The following is a 17,891-nucleotide window of genomic DNA, read 5'->3' on the forward strand; positions in this document are numbered from 1 at the left end:
GGAGAAACTCAGAGAACAGGCTTGAGAAGAAAAGACTGAGGCAGGACATGATATCCCTCTATAAGTACCTCAAAGGCTGTCACAAAGAGGAAGGTCAAGATCTCTTCTCACTGATAGCGGAGTGTAGGATACGGAATAATCAACTCAAGTTGTGACAACCCAGGTTCAGGGGAGGTATCAGGAAATGCTTCCACACTGTCAGAGCAATATGATAGAGAGGATGTGGGCTATCCCTTGCTGGAGATTTTAAAAAAGCATCTGAACAGTCATCTAGAGTGCTAACCTGCAGCAGCAGGGGGTTGGCCCAGATGGCCTTCCTGGCCCCTTCTGACTCTACTATTCTATGAGTCTATGGTTCTAAGTATAAGCTGAAGGAGCAGCTCAAGATTGATAGGCAAATGGTCAACGATCATCTAACTGGGTTAAATTATTATTATTATTATTATTATTATAACATTTCTATGCCGCCCCTTGCCGAAACCTCGGGGCGGCTTACAACATGATAAAATACATTGAAATACAATAGTACATAATAAATTACCATTAAATATAAAAATACAAAAAATACATTGATTTACAAATACAAAATTAAAATTATCAGTATAAAATAAAAATATAGGATGAGAAAGAGAAGGAAGAGGAAGTTGCCCAGGCCAGATCATATGTTTTAACAATTGAAATGATGTTTAAATAAAAAGGTCTTTACCTGGCGCCGAAAAACCAGTAACGACGGTGCCAGGCGGACCTCTTTGGGGAGTGAATTCCATAGGTTGGGCGCCACCGCAGAGAAAGCCCTCCTCCGGGTACTTACTCTCCTAATTTCTTTCATGGAGGGTTCCCGGAGAAGGGACTCTCCCACAGATCTCAAAGGGCGGTCGGGCATATACGGACGTAAGCGCTCGTTCAGGTAGCCAGGACCCAAGCCGTTTAGGGCTTTGTAGGTCATAATCAACACCTTGAATTGGGCCCGGGCTTCAATGGGAAGCCAGTGAAGCTGACGGAGGACTGGAGTCATGTGAGCATAACGCCCCGTCCCCGTCAGCAACCTGGCAGCTCTATTTTGCACCAATTGAAGTGTTCGGACTGTCTTCAGGGGAAGCCCCACGTAAATGAGTTCAAATCTCCAGTGCCCAATGAACTCCATCCTAAAGCCATAAAGAAGCTAGCAGAAAATCTCTCAGAACCATTGTTTATTATCTCTGAGAAATCATGGAGGATAGGGGAAGTGCTGGATAGCTTGAGAAGGACTAATACAGTCCCTATCCTCAAGACAAGAGAAAAAGAAAAACCTGGGAACTACAGACCAGTCAGCCTGACAGCAATACCTGGGAAAATTCTGAAGCAGATGATAAAGCAGTCAGTCTGCAAATACCTTGAAAACAATGCAGTAGGTACTAGAAACCAACATGGATTTCTCAAGAACAAATCCTGCTAGACTTAACTGATTTCATCTGATTTGATTGGGTAACCTCCCTGTTCTCTCCATAATCTATCTTGACTTCAGAGAAACTTATTGCTAAGTGCCCCATGATATCCTGATTAGCAAAGTAGTAAAAAGTGGGTTAGATGAAACTAGTTGGCTATAGTCAGACTCAAAGAGTGCTCATCAATGGCACTTCTCAAACTGGAGAAAGATAACTAGTGGGGTACCAAAGGGTTCAGTCCTGGGCCTTGGGCTCTTCAACATTTTTATTAATGACTTCGATGAGGAAGTTCAGGGAACAATGATCCCTGCAGATGACACACAACTGGATGGGATAGCTAATACCCTGGAAGACAGAAATAAGAGTCAAAGTGATTTTGATAGGCTGAAAACAACAGCTGGACTGAAAACAACAGAATGAAATTCATTTGTGACAAATACCAAGTTCTGCATCTAGGAAAACAAAACCAAATGCATTGTTATCAAATGGGGAATACTTGGCTCAACAATACTGCAAGTGAAAGGATCTTGGAATCCTTGTAGATCACAAGCTGAATATAGGTCAACAATGAGATATGGATGCAAAAAGGGCAAATGCTATTTTAGGCTGCATTAACAGAGGTATCGCTTCCAAAACACATGAAATACTGGTTCCCCTTTATTCAGCACTGGTTAGGTCTCACTTGGAACGTGTCTACTTCTGGACACCACAGTTTAAGAAAGATGCAGACAAGCTGGAAAGAGTTCAGAGGAGGGCAACAAGGATGATCAAGGAACTGGAAACAAAGCCCCATGAGCACAGATTGAAAGAACTGGGCATGTTTAACCTCGAGAACAGAAAACTAAAGGGAAATATAATAGCACTCTAGAAGTACTTGAAAGGATGTCACAAAGAGGAAGGTCAGCATCTCTTTTCAGTCATCCCAGAGTACAGGACACGGAATAATGGGTTCAAGTTACAGGAACGCAGGTTCCGGTTGAACACCAGGGACAACTTCCTGACCGTTCAAGCAGTATGATAATGGAAACAATTACCTAGGGAGGTTGTGGGTTCTCCCACACTAGAGGCATTCAGGATGCGACTGGACAGCCATCTCGAGGGACAGCGTAACATGGGAGTCCTGCATTGAGGAGGGGGTTGGACCTGACAGCCCTGTGGCCCCTTCCAACTCTTCTATTCTGCCTGATATAGTAAGTAGGGTGGCAGAAATGCAAACCCTGCCAAGGTATTCTTGGGTAATTTTGCTGGTACTAACACTGGGACATGCGGACACCATGGAAAGAGGGAGAAAAAAATGGTCATATTTAGAAGCAAGTTAATGTACAGACAATTAAAGGCAAGTGCAATATGAGATACAGGGACAGAATTGCTTGCCAGTTTCAAACAAGCAAGATTATGATGATGTTTAGCATAAATATTAATGGCTGCTATTCAATCTCTTATACCTTGTATCTTTAAGAAAATCAAGGATGATCTGCTTTCTAAAAATAGATGCAAGCACAACTATGGAGTAGAAGGATTGATGAAACGCTACCTAAACAGAGAGCGGATGTAGGGAAGACTGCTAAAAATGCATAATGGAAAGGCATAAATGAAAATGGAACAAAAGGGAGCAGAAAAAGCTGACAGCATAAACTGCATGGTCACTGCATGGTATACAGAACGGCTACAGAATAGCCATGCAATAGCTAAGTTACTGCCATAGAACAACTGAGGAAGACCTGCACCATGTTAAAAATAATTCTTAGGCTGCAATTCTATATTTGTTTAACCAGAAAATGCCCTACAAATGGTGGCAGATGTGGACTTGTTTCTGTCTAAAAATACCTAGGTATGCAGTCTCCAAATAAATCCAAAACCTTAGTCTCCAAATAAATCAAACAGCCACGTGGCACAGGTCTATGAAGCTTGTTTCCCAATTATATCGCATGGCTTTTTTTCAGTTGCCAAGCCATGGGTATTTCACCAATACACATACCTGTGTGCACAAACAAAACGGAGCAGCTGCTTTGATTTCAGTCACACAAAAGTTCCTCCTTTTGGCAAGCGGCAGATGCCACAAATGAAACAGAAATAGACTGACTATACGCTTTGTGCTAAACCCAAACTGAGGCTGTGCACACAGTGACCTAAGGCAGAGTTTACCTCCCCTTGCTTACAGGAAAAATGACAGAAAAGAGTGGTGTGCTCCTAAGATATATTTGACCCATGGTCAAATCTGAAACTAAGCAAAACTATTAGTATACATTAACAAAAACTATACCATGCAATAATCGGAATGGCACACAAAACCTTTGTTAGGTGGAAAGCTCCCATAGATTTGAAGTCAGAAATTGTCTTTCATTTGAGAGCCAGAACAAGTGAAAACAGCATATTTTCCAATGATTTCTGAGGAAACTTGCTGTAGATTCAGTAGCAAAAGTTCTACTGTTTGTTTTTTAATGAAAATGTATTTGCTGTCCCTTTTTTCAAAAACGAAATTACTAGTCAGCAATCTGAACAACAAATGCTTAGAAAGTGGATGGAGATTGAACTGTCACCTTGTTAAATGAGAAGAACTAACATTTCCATTTGTCACAAGTGCTGACAGCCTGCAATATCTTGGGGAAAACTTGATAAATGTATTAAGCTGATCTAAAAAATGTTGACAGTTTTGCTACTGGAACAGTGCCAAGTCCAAGTATGAAAAGGTCTAAGGAGATTTCCCACCTAGAGTCCATCAGAATGGGAACAGCACAGGTATGAAAGTGCTTGGGACCATGTCTATAGAACTCCAGTGTGTAGGGATAAAGCAGGCTGCTGAGGTGCTTCTGATAATGTGCAAGATGATCCAGCCCAGCCTGGCGTTCACAGGTCCTTGTTATGAAATACTGGTGTGACCCACGTGGCTGGCTGCCAACAATGAACATGGGAGCACACCAAAGAAAAAAGCGCCGCTGGAGAGAATGACAGGCCGTCCCAATCAGAGCCTGGAAAACACACAGCGCACAAAGGATAACAGAAGAAGCTGCTGTGTGGATACTCTCTCCCAGCTAAATGCATTAGCACACCTGGCTCCAGAACGAACCCAAGACAGACATGGTCATTGGAACGAGAGTCTGGTTCTCTGGACTTGACATTGACAGCCAGGGTAGTTTAGTACCCAGAGTATAGGACAAGGTCCTAGGTGAACTCCCATCAATATCTTTTAGCCTATCCCATCTCCCAGGGAGTCAGGGAAGAAAAAGAGCTTCTTAAAAGATGGGTGTGAAAAAATGTGCTGAGAGATCCCCCAGGAAATTTTCCTTCTGTTCTCCCAGTGAGTAGCAGGCCAGAGGAGGAGGCACTAAGGATCAGGAAAATGAATGAACTGGATGCTCTCACTGCAGGATGCCAGTTGTCCACTGGGGCCACTGAATGACTCTTATCTCAGAGGTCATTGTGTGGCCAAGCAGAGTACCATCATAAGGTAGCACAGAGTACCAACTATAAATGTTCTCCAAACACCACAGACTGTATTCTCGGGATGGGGAGGGGGGGCACTTAGTTTCATTTTCAGAGAGAAGCATGCTGGGACTGTTTGGAAACCTTACTCCTTAATTCTAAGCAAGACTGATCGCCCATGAGGCAGGTTCAGTACCCACAGCAGATGGTAGGATGGGAAGATAAGCAAATTGGGCCTCTCTTCCCAACTACTGCCCCACGGCCTCCACTGGCTGCTCTAGAGGGCCTTGCTAGTAACTCTGCCTCCATGGCATTAGCCACAGAGAGAAGAGTGGCAATGCTCTCTGGAACAGGTGCCTGCCCTCATGGAGAGCTGTGCAGCCAGAAGAAGTGCAGTCGCAGTGGTAACAATGGCAAGGCCTGGGAGAAGGGAGGCATAATCTTGCAGCAGGCTGGGATGAAGAGTGTGATGCGCTGGTGTGTGTTTTCTCCAACTTCGGGTAACAAGAAGGTTTGTACCAGGACTGATTCTAAGGGTAGTGGTGAGGAAGCCTATAAAGACTCCCTCTGTGTGCTCTGTGGATTGGCCAGAAGTGTTAGAACAGCAGCCATAATGGGGGAGAGGTGGTGTTATAAACCAAAACACATGGCATTGTGAGGCTTTTTAATTCTTAAACCCACTGGAAAGCTCACAGAATTCTTGAAAACAGAATTCCTGTTCATTCAGAATTCCTGTTCATTCAATTTAAAATGTTTTGCAAATACTACACTATTACAAAGACCTTTTGAAAATTTTTATTCTCTAAAGGTGATTTACACATTCTGTTTGGACATACACCATCATTCCCAAATTGTACGTCAGTTGTCCTTTGAAACATTTTTTGTGACATTCTTTCCCTAGGGCTAGCCTTTCCTTTTGGACAATCTGTCATCAGTTCAAACAAAATCACCTGCTCAGCAACCATCTGGCACAATTGCTGCTGCTTCATTTTAATTATTTATTCCTGGACACTCAGGAATGCTTCCTTTGGACCAGGCCTGGCTCAAAATGCAAAACATTTGTCCAGAACTTGTGGTGATCAAACCAATTGTCATCCTATCTATTGCTATCTTGAATTCAGTCTGAAGCACATGAAAGAATAGCAAGAAAAAGGCCCAGATTATATATCATATGCAAAAACATGCAACAGTAGCCTGACATTTCTTAACAATGGAAAAGCTACTTCAGGAGCACTTACCCTTTCCTCCATCTGCCATTCCTCCAATCCAAATTCCTCCCCAGCCCCATTACCTTTCATTGTAAGCATGCATTTAAAACCCCATGGGAGGAAAATATCACTTGCAGGGTGATTTAGATCAGGTAACAAATAACCCCCACTACACAAAGATTACCAAGTCATATTGCTTCTTCAAAAGGGTCATCTGGCCACAGTTGCATGAGTTTGGGGTAAACTATATGTTACATATAAAGATGACCAAGTTCTTGTTAGGTCAAGCCAACTATTTGGATTCTAGGAAATTCCTGGAGATTCTTCTTCAGGATAGCAAAACTGCTTTTCATCTCATTGGCTAGATGAACTGGCCAGGGAAGCAAATAGCTTAAAGATGCAGTAACTTATGAAGTAATTGAGATGTCCCAGGACTCCCTTTCAGAATACCTAAACAATTCCCTCTTTCTCTTCTGCTTTTCCTTCAGAACTAAGGACATAAGGAAAGCCCTGCTGGATCAGACCAAGGGTCCATCTAGTCTAGCATTCTGTTCAAAGAGTGGCCAACCAGCTGCCCACAGGATCCCACAAGCAGGGCACAAGTGCAACAGCACATTCCTGCCCCAGTTTTCCAGCAAGTGGCAGATACAGGCCTACTGCCTCGGACACTGGGTACTCATCATCACCTTCGCATGAAACTTTTGGCTTAACCCCTTAGACTCAAATTAAATAGGAGATGAGGGTTAAATATATGTAACTGCATGGGGACATGTTTCTCTTCCACTGCTTTTTCTGTTGTCTCCCCATTTCCCTTTATTGAAATTTAGGATGGGATGAACCTTGTTGGAATCCATCCCACATGGGCTACCTCTTGTGCTTAGCCCAGTCTTCCAAAGAGCACCAATCAGAGAGGAAGTCCACAAACACACACTGAGCTCTGGTTGTAAAACCTGTAACCTTCTTTTGTGTGAGCAACAGCAGCCCAAAGGCTGACTGCAGATGGCACATAACAGAGGTAGTGCTTGGTGCTTGTACAGTGGGGGCGGGGGGGGTCCTGGTGGACACCCTGCAACCAAGTAACCCATGACTGACCTTCTTTGGCACAAGGAACAGCTGCCATTTGAGTAGCTCTGATGCATAAGCAGGCACTGCTGCCAGTTGGGGGGGGGGATTTCCCTGGAGGGTGCTCCACAGTGTCCCCTGAAATACCTGCAGGAGGACTAAGGCAGGAGAGAAGAAAACATGTGCCTCAGGACCTCCATACACTGGGGAGGGTGACTGGGACCCCCATTACTTTAATCTAGAAATTATACAAGCACTCACCAGCACAACAAAGGGAAAAATTATTCACCAAATCTCTGAGTTGCTCCTTAAGTCACAAATACTTATCAAACCCTAGGAAAGGGTTTGTGTTGGTTGGGTATTGCAACAAGATTCCTATTTTAAATTATAAGTAAAAAAAACCCAAAATCCATTTTGCTTATTAAATAACACCATAATAAAAAGAATCAATAAGCAAGCAATGTAAGACAAGGATACACAATATAAACTTAACCTGCAATGTAAACCTACACATGGATAAGTCTGGACTAGCATTCTCTCTAGAGACAGTTTTATCTCTGAGGTATAGTCTTTCACTTGTCATCTGATCCATTGACCTGACTAAAGATGAGACTTCACCTATTTACCGATTCACAACCCCAATTAAAAGCAAGCTTCAGCAGTAGACATGGATATCAGAAACCAGTAGGTAAATGAGTGAATCCTACAATTATCCCCTTTTGAGCAAGCCATTTTGGGGACTGAACAAGAAACAGTAACTTCACTTCAAAATTAAGTGAAATTTAGAATCCAAAACTCAGTGTGAACAAGAAAAACTTTTATTGCTTTCTGAACACTGAGGTCATTCATTTTGATCAACTAAGATGAATGCAGCAAATATGCATGCTTTCAGACAATAAAAAGAAACCTCTTGTAACTCTCAGTATTCCCCTCCACATGCACAGGACTGCATCCTAGGTTTTCACTGCAGGATATCCAGACAGTTTCATACACACCTGTTTACAATGACACAGGTAGGTTAACTCCAGTCAGCAAGCTGGCTTAGAACTGCTCTAGTAAGCAAACAAGGAAGTTATTAAAAGGGGGACTGATTAGAAAATACTGCATATGAAGAGTTATTTATTAGTATAAGCTAGTGTATGGCACTTTGGGCAGTTCTTGTGTCTACCTGATGAAATTTGAAGCTATAATTTTGATACACAGGCAATATGAAACACATGATGTAATCCAGGGATTCTTTGTCACAACAAGCTGGCTGCATTCTGCAATAAATATCTTTGCAATTAAAATTAAAATCTCCACAAGACCTCTTTCATCTTTGCATAGAAGCACAAAGGATTTTTGTAACAAAGACTCATGAGACAACATGAAAAGGGAAGGATAAGGAAGACAAAGAAAGGGAGCTTAAAAGTTCAAAGATAATGTGGAATTGGTAAAGTACTATACCTTAATCAAAGTATTCTGAAAAGCAAATGGTCTTTGAATGTATTATTTGAAATCACAGGCAGATTATGTTTGAGATATTCTGCCTTTCCCTGCAAAGAAGGTATGTTTTGCACAGTTTGCCATGGGATAGACAAATATCACAGAAGCTGGTCTTGCTGACTGCATGCCAGGCACTTCTAACACAGCAAGCATGAAAACCACACCAGCAGCAGTTCATGTATTCTGAAGCAACAGAAACAGTATGGAAGGAGAGCAAAAACAGGTACCTATTACCTTGCTGCAGACAAACCTGTAGAACAGATAGCTGCAGCTCTCTCTAATTGCACAACTGTCATGCGTGCCAGAGAGGGCAGAGGCCTGCAGTATTAGTTGCTATACAGAAGTGGGGCAGGAAACAGTGCCCCAAGCTAGGTCATGGCAGCAACGTTACTTCTGAGCCATTGTGATGCAGCTGTGTACATCATCTATCACACTGTCAGCGCTTTCAGAGCCTTTGAATTTGGTAAAATGGATAATTAGGTGTTCTTTTTCCCCTGTTCCAAAGGGAAGAGCCAACTTGCATTTTTCCTCAAGTGGAACCAATTCTGAATGTACCTCTTTATGATGACAAGGAGAGAGGGGTCCAACTCAGAAGGCAAGGGTCATGGCAAATTTGTTATTTGCAAAACGTTATACGAATGAAAGTAACTGTAATAAACATGACCAAGCCACAGGTACTAAAAAGAATCACTTTACTTCTTCCTTGAAGGCAATTCACATCATGTCTTCTTTATGTTGCTATCTGTTGCCCTATACTTTCCTCTCTCTGCACAGCATCTAGCCTACCATTGTGCACTGATACTGGCAGCCTTTAGCAAGACAGATTGCTTACATAAAATGGATCACAAAAAAGAGCCATGGGAGGATGGTCTTTTCCTCAGAGTTGAATTTTCCTGACAGAATCAGAAGGTGAGTACGGGCACTTAAGGCAGGTTTGACATATAGACAATAAAGCCATCACATACAAAAGGCAATTGCCCATCGTTGCACAAGTAATATTATAAAGACACTGGAAACAGGAGTTTCTACTAATGGGCAACTGTCATCTTGAACAGATTCACTATCAGCTAATTAGCAACTGATTAGTGAAAATCATTAATGCCCTTTGCTCCACGTATAGTAAACTCATTCTCCAAGTATATATCCATATGCAAAGAAAGTGACAACATCCATGCACAAGGAGGAAGAATCAACAAGAATCAGGAAAACCCTGTTTGTGTCAATCAATAAAAGCCTTTAGAAGAAAAATCCTCTGGGATGAAACAGCAGCTCCACAAGATACGACCGTGTTCAGTGGCCATGTACTGCTAACCAACTATAGTGGGGGAAGCCAGAAAGCCAGGGTGGGGTTGGAGTGGAGCATCTTGGAAAGGAACATGGCTGGCTGCAACCACAAACAGCTGCAGCTGTCCATATTACCACTTTGGATAATTTCAATGTATCTAGTCTAGTCCTACTTTACAAGTAAGACAATTACAGGTCCTACTTGTAAAATAAACAATTACTTAAGAATTTGAACAGCAATCATCAAGGGCTGCTGCATCTGTATTCCCACTGGCAGAGACTGAATAGGCTAGAGATTAAATAGGAAAGAGTTCTTGTGGTTTGGAGCAGCCGCATAAAACCCATCTCTACATGGGTCTACTGTCTTATGGACAATTGCACACTAGCTGAGGCTTATCAGGCAGAGCTGGCTTCATAAAGAGCATGCTACAACAAAGACACAGATTTGTGGTGTTGCTTTTAATGCCCTATTAAAAACATAACTGAAGCAGTCACAGAATAGAATCACAGAAGAGTTGGAAGGAGCCTATAAAGCCACTGAGTCCAGCTTCCCGCTCAATCCAGGACCATACAACATGTCAATCAACATGTTCCTCGAAGCATCACAACAACAGTTCACTCAGAGCAGGCCTCGGGTAATTGATCTGTACAAGTAAAACGGAGCAGCTGGAACTGATGTCATCGGGCAAAGTTTAGAAGTGGGGGTGGTGGAGACAGAGGTACATACTCACCACTTTCCAACGGTCCTTTACTACATAGTTGGCCGGCAGAATGTCGACCTGTTCTGCTCCCCCACTCATGTTTGGTTCGTCCTTGATAGCAGCTGCTAGGCACTGCATTTGCCAGCCAGAGAATATTTTAGTAGCAGCTCCCAATTTAAATGAGCCATTTATCTAGGAAGAAGAGAAAAAACACACACACAAAAGGGGAGAGGGAAAACACAAAAGAATTAATACAGGTCATCACAGGCAGACCATACTAGTGAAACACAACCACTTTTGTCCCAGCAAAGGGCAGTAGCACTAGGACCTAGCACTTCTGGGTTGAGAGCAGCTTGCGATAAGCCCTGCTGGCCAAAGCAGTTCCCTCTTCACCAAATCCTCAGCTTATCCTCATGCATAAAATCAGCAAAAGCAACCATGCTGTGAGTCAGCAGCACAAACTCAAAAGTAGTGGTAAGTTACTGGCCTACACCATGCGGAGGTTTTTGGTGCTGGGCAGGGAGTGCGGAGTCTGAAAGCCAGCAACTCAAAGACAGGCCGAAGCCAATTGCTTGGATAATGCCAGTGTACTTGAGGGGTTAGACCAATGACAGCAACAATCCAAGAGCCAGTACCATACCAAGAAAGTAAGGTTGCTTACCTGTAACTGGCATTGAGTGGTCATCTGTGCATTCACTCATGTGAGTTCTGCACCTGTCTGGGTCCTCGTTATTGGGAAGAGTTTCCAAGCTAAACTTGTTCCAGCAGAAACCTCTCCCCTCCCTCCCCCAGTATATCTAGGAGTAGTTCCAACCATTTTCTCCAGTTATCACAAGACCAACATTGTGGCCTCAGAACCAATGGGAAAGGCCAGTAAATGGCCCACCTGCACCATCCCAATATGGGTCCAAAGGAAAACTATGGTACTGAAGCTGTCAACACCAACATGGGGTAAGTGGGCAGGTTGTGTGAATGCACAGAAGACCATTGGAAGAACAAGAGTTACAGGTAAGCAACCTTCTTTCTTCTTCATGGTCTCTGTGCATCACACAGATACGCAACTGGTGAGCTTACCGCAAGATGGAGGTGGGCAGGTGGTGTCAGCAGAGGACCGCCAAGAGGACCACTTGGCCAAAGGAGCAATCTTATCTAACATAGACCTCAAGCTGGTGATACTGGATGAAGGTTGACAGGGTGGACCACATCACCACTTTGTAAAGATCTTGCAGCAGGATGCCAGCATGCAGGACTGTAGACATAACCATTGCCCTGATAGAATGCACACTCGATAGCTCAGGAACCTGCAGTCTGGGCAGCTGGTAGGCTAGCCTGATTATCTCAATGATCCAGTGTGCAAATTGTTGAGGACTGATTGGCTTGCCTCTGCACTGTTTGTCATATGTGACAAAGAGTCTCTGGGAACAGAGGGAAAATGCGGTATGGGACCAACAGAATGCCAATGCCTGACGCATACCAAGTGTATGCAGGGCTGACTCCAAAGGTTTAGATGGTGTTGTGACCAATGTCCTGCTTCAGGTAGAACTGTGATCAGGAGGAACATCTGGTTGGGCTGCAGAACTCCCTTGTCCCTATAGAAAATGAGAAATGGTGGATCGATGTGCAAAGCACAAAGTTCACTTGCTCTCCTGGCCAAAGTGATTGCTCCCAGAAAAGCAACCTTCATGAGAGGCATAAGTCCATGGTGGCCAAAGGTTTGAAGGGGGGCTCTGTAAGAGCCTGTAGAACCATCAACAGTCTCCATTCCACCACAAAAAAAAGAAGGTGTGGGACCAGGTTGTGCAGACCTCTCATGAAGTGTCAGAACAACAGATGCAAGAACACAGAGAAGCTGTCGACCATCCTATGGGATGATGAGATCACTACCAGGTATACTTTACTGGAGGCCAGTTTCATGCCTCTGCTGTGCAACATGCGGAAGAAGCTGGGGATCTGTTGGATGGACACCTGGTGCTAATTGAAAGCCCTGCCCCCCCCCCCCCCACCCCCCACCCCCAGGCAAATACTGCAGAAGCAATCCATTTGGCCATGTAGGAATGCCTCATGTTTGGTTTCAGGGCTGTATTCAGGATCACCTGTATCTCAGGACAGAGAGGGACCTCCCAGTCCACTGGCCAATCCTCCACACTGTAAGATGGATTGTGTTGATGTCTCAGTGCAGGATCATCCTTGGTCCTAGGAGAAAATGTCTGGTCTCAACAGGAGCCAGAAGAAGTTGCAGTTGGACAAGCAGAGGCGGCAGGCAAACTACACCTTCTGGTGCCACCATGGTTTGATGAGGACGCAGGAGGTGCCTTCCCTCCAGATTTTCACCAGCACCAGGAGAACAGCAGAAACAGTGAGAACAAACAGAAAGGGTCTCTTCTCAGCTGAGAAGGAATTTGCGGCTGACCCCAGCCCTAGCTGGTCCCAGCTTGGGAGCAGAAGGTGTTGCACACTGCATTGGTTGATGTGGTAAGGAGGTCCAATGGGTACCCCAAGTCTGGAAGAGCTGCTTAAGGACTTCCAGGTGCAGCTCCCATTCATGGGTCCCTTTGTCCTGATGCTAAGGGCATCTGCCTGTCACTGATGGTCTGGGCTAGTTGGATGGCTACAATGATAATGCCTCTCTCAAGGCAACTTTCCCAGATCTGTAACGTGAGGTGGGACAGGGATGCAGATCACATCACCATGCTTGTTCAGATAAAATAACACCATAGTGCTGTCCAAAGCTACCTGAACATGCTTGTTCTTGAGAAGGAGCTGGAATGTGATCAGTGCCTTACGGACTGCAAGGAGCTTGAGGTAGTTGGTATGTTCCCTCTAGTCCCAATCAGTCCACACTCCATGGGTTCTGCTGCAGGCACAATACACTCCCCAACCCAGGTGTGATGCATCCGTGGTCAGCGTGGTGTCCAGTTCCTTCAGCATGAGGGCAACTCCCTCTGCTAGGTTGTGTCAGCAAGTCTACCAGGTGGGGCTTTCCCATACCAAATGCAGGAACACCAGCTGTTTCCGGACCAAATTGTGTTCAGGCCGATAAGTGCATATGAATCATAGCTGCAGTGGCCATGTCCGTAGAATGGCAAAGGGGACAACCACAAACATCCTTTTCCATGAGCTGCAGGAGCTGCTGCACCCACCACACCATTGTCCTGGGTCAACCTGGAGTCACAAAGCAGTCAATCAATGCTGCTGCCTTGTCTACCAGTAGGTACGCCTGTGCTGTGTTGACATGGAGTCTCGTTCTGATGTAAAGAATGGACTGGGAAGGAGAGAGGACAGATTTCTTGCTGTTAATACACAGTCCCAGTGTGCCTGAGAGGTTGCACATGACCCAAACCAAGTCCAAGAGTTCATTTCAGGATGGCGTGACCAACTACCAGTCATCTAGGTAGGAGAATCAGTTGCAGCAAAAGTTGGGCACACACCACAGCCATACACTCAGTGAAGACTCAGGGGGCTGTGCAGAGGCTGAATGGGAGCATAGAAAACATAGGTATTGGAACCGATCTGGAACTGGAGGAAGCGCCCATAGTCCAGGTGGATGATAACATGGAAGTACATTCCTTTAGGTTGATCAAGGCGAACCAGTCCCCTTGGCGCAGCAATGGCAGAAGATTCTGTAATGAGACTATGCAGAACTTTTTATGGAGAATTAAGAAGTTCATCTCCTGTAGGATTAGGATGGGATGGAGGCCACCGTCCTTCTTTGGTATGATAAAGTACCTTGAGTAGAAACCATAATGGAGATGGGATGGAGGAATGGACCAGTTCAATCCACTCAACAGCGATGTGACAACTTCCTCAGCTAACATGGGAGAAAGTGGTGTTGAGCGCACAGAACCAAGAGATGAAAGGGTGTTGAATCTCCACAATGGACAGAACCCAAAAAATCCATTCTTATGGCTTCCCAGGAAGGGAGGTGGTCAGGTGGCCTTAGAACCAGATCTGCATGGCTGGAAGGGGACTGGCTCGCTGCAGCAGTCAGCAGCATTGCCTCTTAGTGTCCAGCCTCTTGTTTTGCAGCTGCTGGAGCCAAGAGGTGACAGTCCCCAGTGCAGCTGTGCCAACTGCTGTTGGCACATGTGGTGGTCCAAACAGTGGTCCTCTGAGTGCCATCCGTGGGAGGCAGGTGGCTCCCACAGCAGATGCACTTCCTGAAAGGCACTTTGAGTGCCGTTGCAGAAAGAGAAAACAGAGAAAGATGCAAGATGAGTTCAAAAAAGAGACAACAATAGGAGGGGAGATTTAAAGAGATTTTCTGAGGGGGGAGGAAAAATGAGGGATAAAGCGGGGTTTTGAAAAGATTGGGAACAAGGCACACAAGAGATTGAGTTCAAGAAAGAAATCAACAGAAAGACTAAGAAAAGAGGTGGTACAAATGCTAAGAATTGCAAGTGGAAAGACCCGAAGCACCCACAACGGCAGTCAGAAAAGAATTGGGGAAAATGGTAGGAGCTCCTTCTAGATATACTGGGGAGGAAGAGAAGGAGATTCTGCCAGAAGAAACTTAGCTTGGAAAATCCTCCCGATAACAGGCCCTATGCAGGAACAGAGCCCATATGTGTGATGCACAGAGGCCATAAAGAACATAAATTAACTTGCCAATTAACTGGATGACCTTCTCTTCAAATAGCCACCTTCAACACTCTGCTCACCAAGGCTGGCCAGGTACCACACCCAATAAGCATCCAGAATGCTTTGTTGAGTGCCAAGTTTAAAAACAGCTATTTCTGGGAAACAGCCAAGCAGAAAAAGGCATATATTCAAAAGGATTTCAGCCATCACTTGTTAGTTCTCTTTAGAATAAGTGACCTAACAATTATATAAAGTACATGAAATGGTTTAAGCCTGACGTTCACTAAGTAAGTCACACTGATTTTAGTAGGACTTATTTTCAAGATTGTATATTTAAGATTTTTCCCTTTTTTTCTGGTACCTTTCTCTCATGTTCAGATTAATGATCTTTCATTAATCTGGACATAGATTTTTATTCCATCCATCATCAAAGGATCAGAGAAAGTCACAGAACCCATACTGTCCAATAACCTTTTTTTTTTTACTTTTGATTGCATGCTTAGTTCAGTATCTGAATGAATCAGTGTTTGTTCTTTTTCATTAAAGAAAATTATTTGTTTCATCAGCTATGGTACATTATGATCTTATTGCTGCTTTTTATTAACTGGGAGGAAGGGAGTGTTTGAGCAGTACATTTTGGGAATAGTTTTGCCTTCCTTTCCTATTAAGTGTATCTTGCCTTTGTAGTTGTGGCTTGGGATACAGAACCAGGCACAAATGTTGCATTTTTTACTTTCAAAACTGATTTGAGTTTAATCACTTAACAAATTTGAAACACTGAATGTCCACAAGGGAGATTGTACACTCCCTACTTTAAAGGAAGGAACAGTTTAAGATTATACCATATAATCGCCCACATTCAAGAAAGTTATGAGCATATTTATGCCGAGAAAATCCAAGTTAAAACAGCATGTGTTAAAGAGTACTTGTAACTACAATCTTCTGACTAAGGGGGTTCATAGCATTGATTGTACCTTACACAGACTTGACCCTAAGCCAGGAAATGCTTTCACAACACTAAAATAATGAGAAAATGTTTGGAAGAATAATTGTCTGCTTTCAAGTATTTTGTTGAATTTAAATGAAGGTGGCCATGAAGGTTTATTTCTTTATTTGGTGGGAACCCAATTTTTCTATCAAGAAAACTTCATAGATAAATCTTGAGCTGAAAAATAAAATGATTAATTAAAACAGATTTAAAACCTACTGTCCTCCATCCAAAAATCCATTATGCATGCTAATATAAATGCTGCTCAATTCTGCACGTGGCATTACCCATCCAATGAAATGGAAATCTATAATCTGTCCGTGCATTTCCTGGCATGTTCAGAGAGGGCTCCTCCACTGATGTAGAGCCGATAGGGAAGCTCTTAAGAAAAGTGGCAGAGGCACACACAGTTCCTGCTCCCACAGAGAATTCCTGGATTGAGGTGATGCACTGCAACTCAACTACTAGCAGCTCAAACCAAGTCCTCTTGCTGTTGGGTACTGCTATGTATTTAATCTGCCCTTACCTTTTATCTGTCCTTACCTTCTATGTTCCAACAATGGAACCCAATTATAATTTTGTAAAAAATATCTAGAACACTTGTTTTTATCGTATCGTATTGTTTTAAGCAATTTTAACTGTCTCTGCAAGCCTTCTTGGGTGCCAGTTTTCAGTAGGAAGGCAGGTTGCAAGTGAAATAACAAATATATAAAACACTTGGAATGGGCTTTATTTTAATAAAAAAAACTCTCTGCCTACAGAACCTTATACAAGTAAACTAATTCAAGCAATGCCTTTTTATTAATGTATTTTTTCTGAATTGCAGATTAAGTTTGTGAGCCACTAGATAAAAACGGGTCATTTTTTCTGGGAGTAGAACCCAGCAGCTGTATGCACTAAGTTTCTTTTAATCTTTCAGAAGTTTTTACTTGTCCAGTATGGGTTATTTGACAATCTTCTGAATGGAATCAGCGTACAACTTCCCATGTAAATTTTAATGAACTGTATGGCAATTTGTACAACCACCAAGGATTACGCTGGGGATCTATGAACTCCAAAGACTTTATCATTTAATGCAAAATTATATTATGTAAAATTTCCTTCTTCCTCATGAGATATAATCATTAAACATGTTCAGTTGTTTAAAAAAAAAACCTGAGAGTTTATCTTCAATGAGTTGAGGGTGTTCACAGATAGGCTGGACATGCACATGGCGGGCATGTTGTGAGCGGAGCCGGCTGGGGGTCAGACTAGATGGCCCAGGAGACCCCTTCTGACTCCCTCTGTTTCTATGTTTCTAAATAGGTTAGCTGAACTCAGAGTTGGTCATAAGTAATGTTTCCATAATCTCCAGACTGGACACCAAGTCCAGCATGGGGCTGCCTTAAACACTGATACAAATTAATCCTGGGACAAACATTTGAATTAGCAGTCTCAAATGTATGTCCCCCTCTTCTGTATTTCATAAATTGAGAGCAACTAAAACTGGCTGGAGTTCCTGAGCATCAATCAAATGGTGGCCACCATCTTTTCCCCCTAGCATGCCCCTTATAATGGGGCATTTGAGAATGGGGTAGGGGAAAATGGCAGCTGCCAAATGAACAGAGTGAAGAAACTCCAAGTTCCTTCCAGAAGTCATACCACTACCTCCTTATGCAGCCTACGAAAGGCAGTGCAAACTGGGAGGGCATTTTGACCCAGCCCATGCAAAACATTGTCTCTGAACTTTTGGCAGGGT

The 17,891-nt window shown here is 43.5% G+C and overlaps 1 protein-coding gene across 1 annotated transcript in view; it reads right to left on the bottom strand.

The window, feature by feature from the left end:
• TTBK1 (tau tubulin kinase 1) overlaps positions 1 to 17,891 on the bottom strand; it is a 127,547-nt gene that overhangs the window by 92,099 nt on the left and 17,557 nt on the right. Inside the window, exon 3 of the mRNA XM_044429669.1 lies at positions 10,618 to 10,779. Within this exon, the coding sequence (XP_044285604.1) occupies positions 10,618 to 10,779 (162 nt within the window). The remainder of the gene's footprint in view (positions 1 to 10,617; positions 10,780 to 17,891) is intronic.

Source organism: Varanus komodoensis, unplaced genomic scaffold (assembly GCF_004798865.1).
Source record: "Varanus komodoensis strain SLA01 unplaced genomic scaffold, ASM479886v1 scaffold2, whole genome shotgun sequence".
In the NCBI taxonomy this organism is placed as follows: domain Eukaryota; kingdom Metazoa; phylum Chordata; class Lepidosauria; order Squamata; family Varanidae; genus Varanus; species Varanus komodoensis.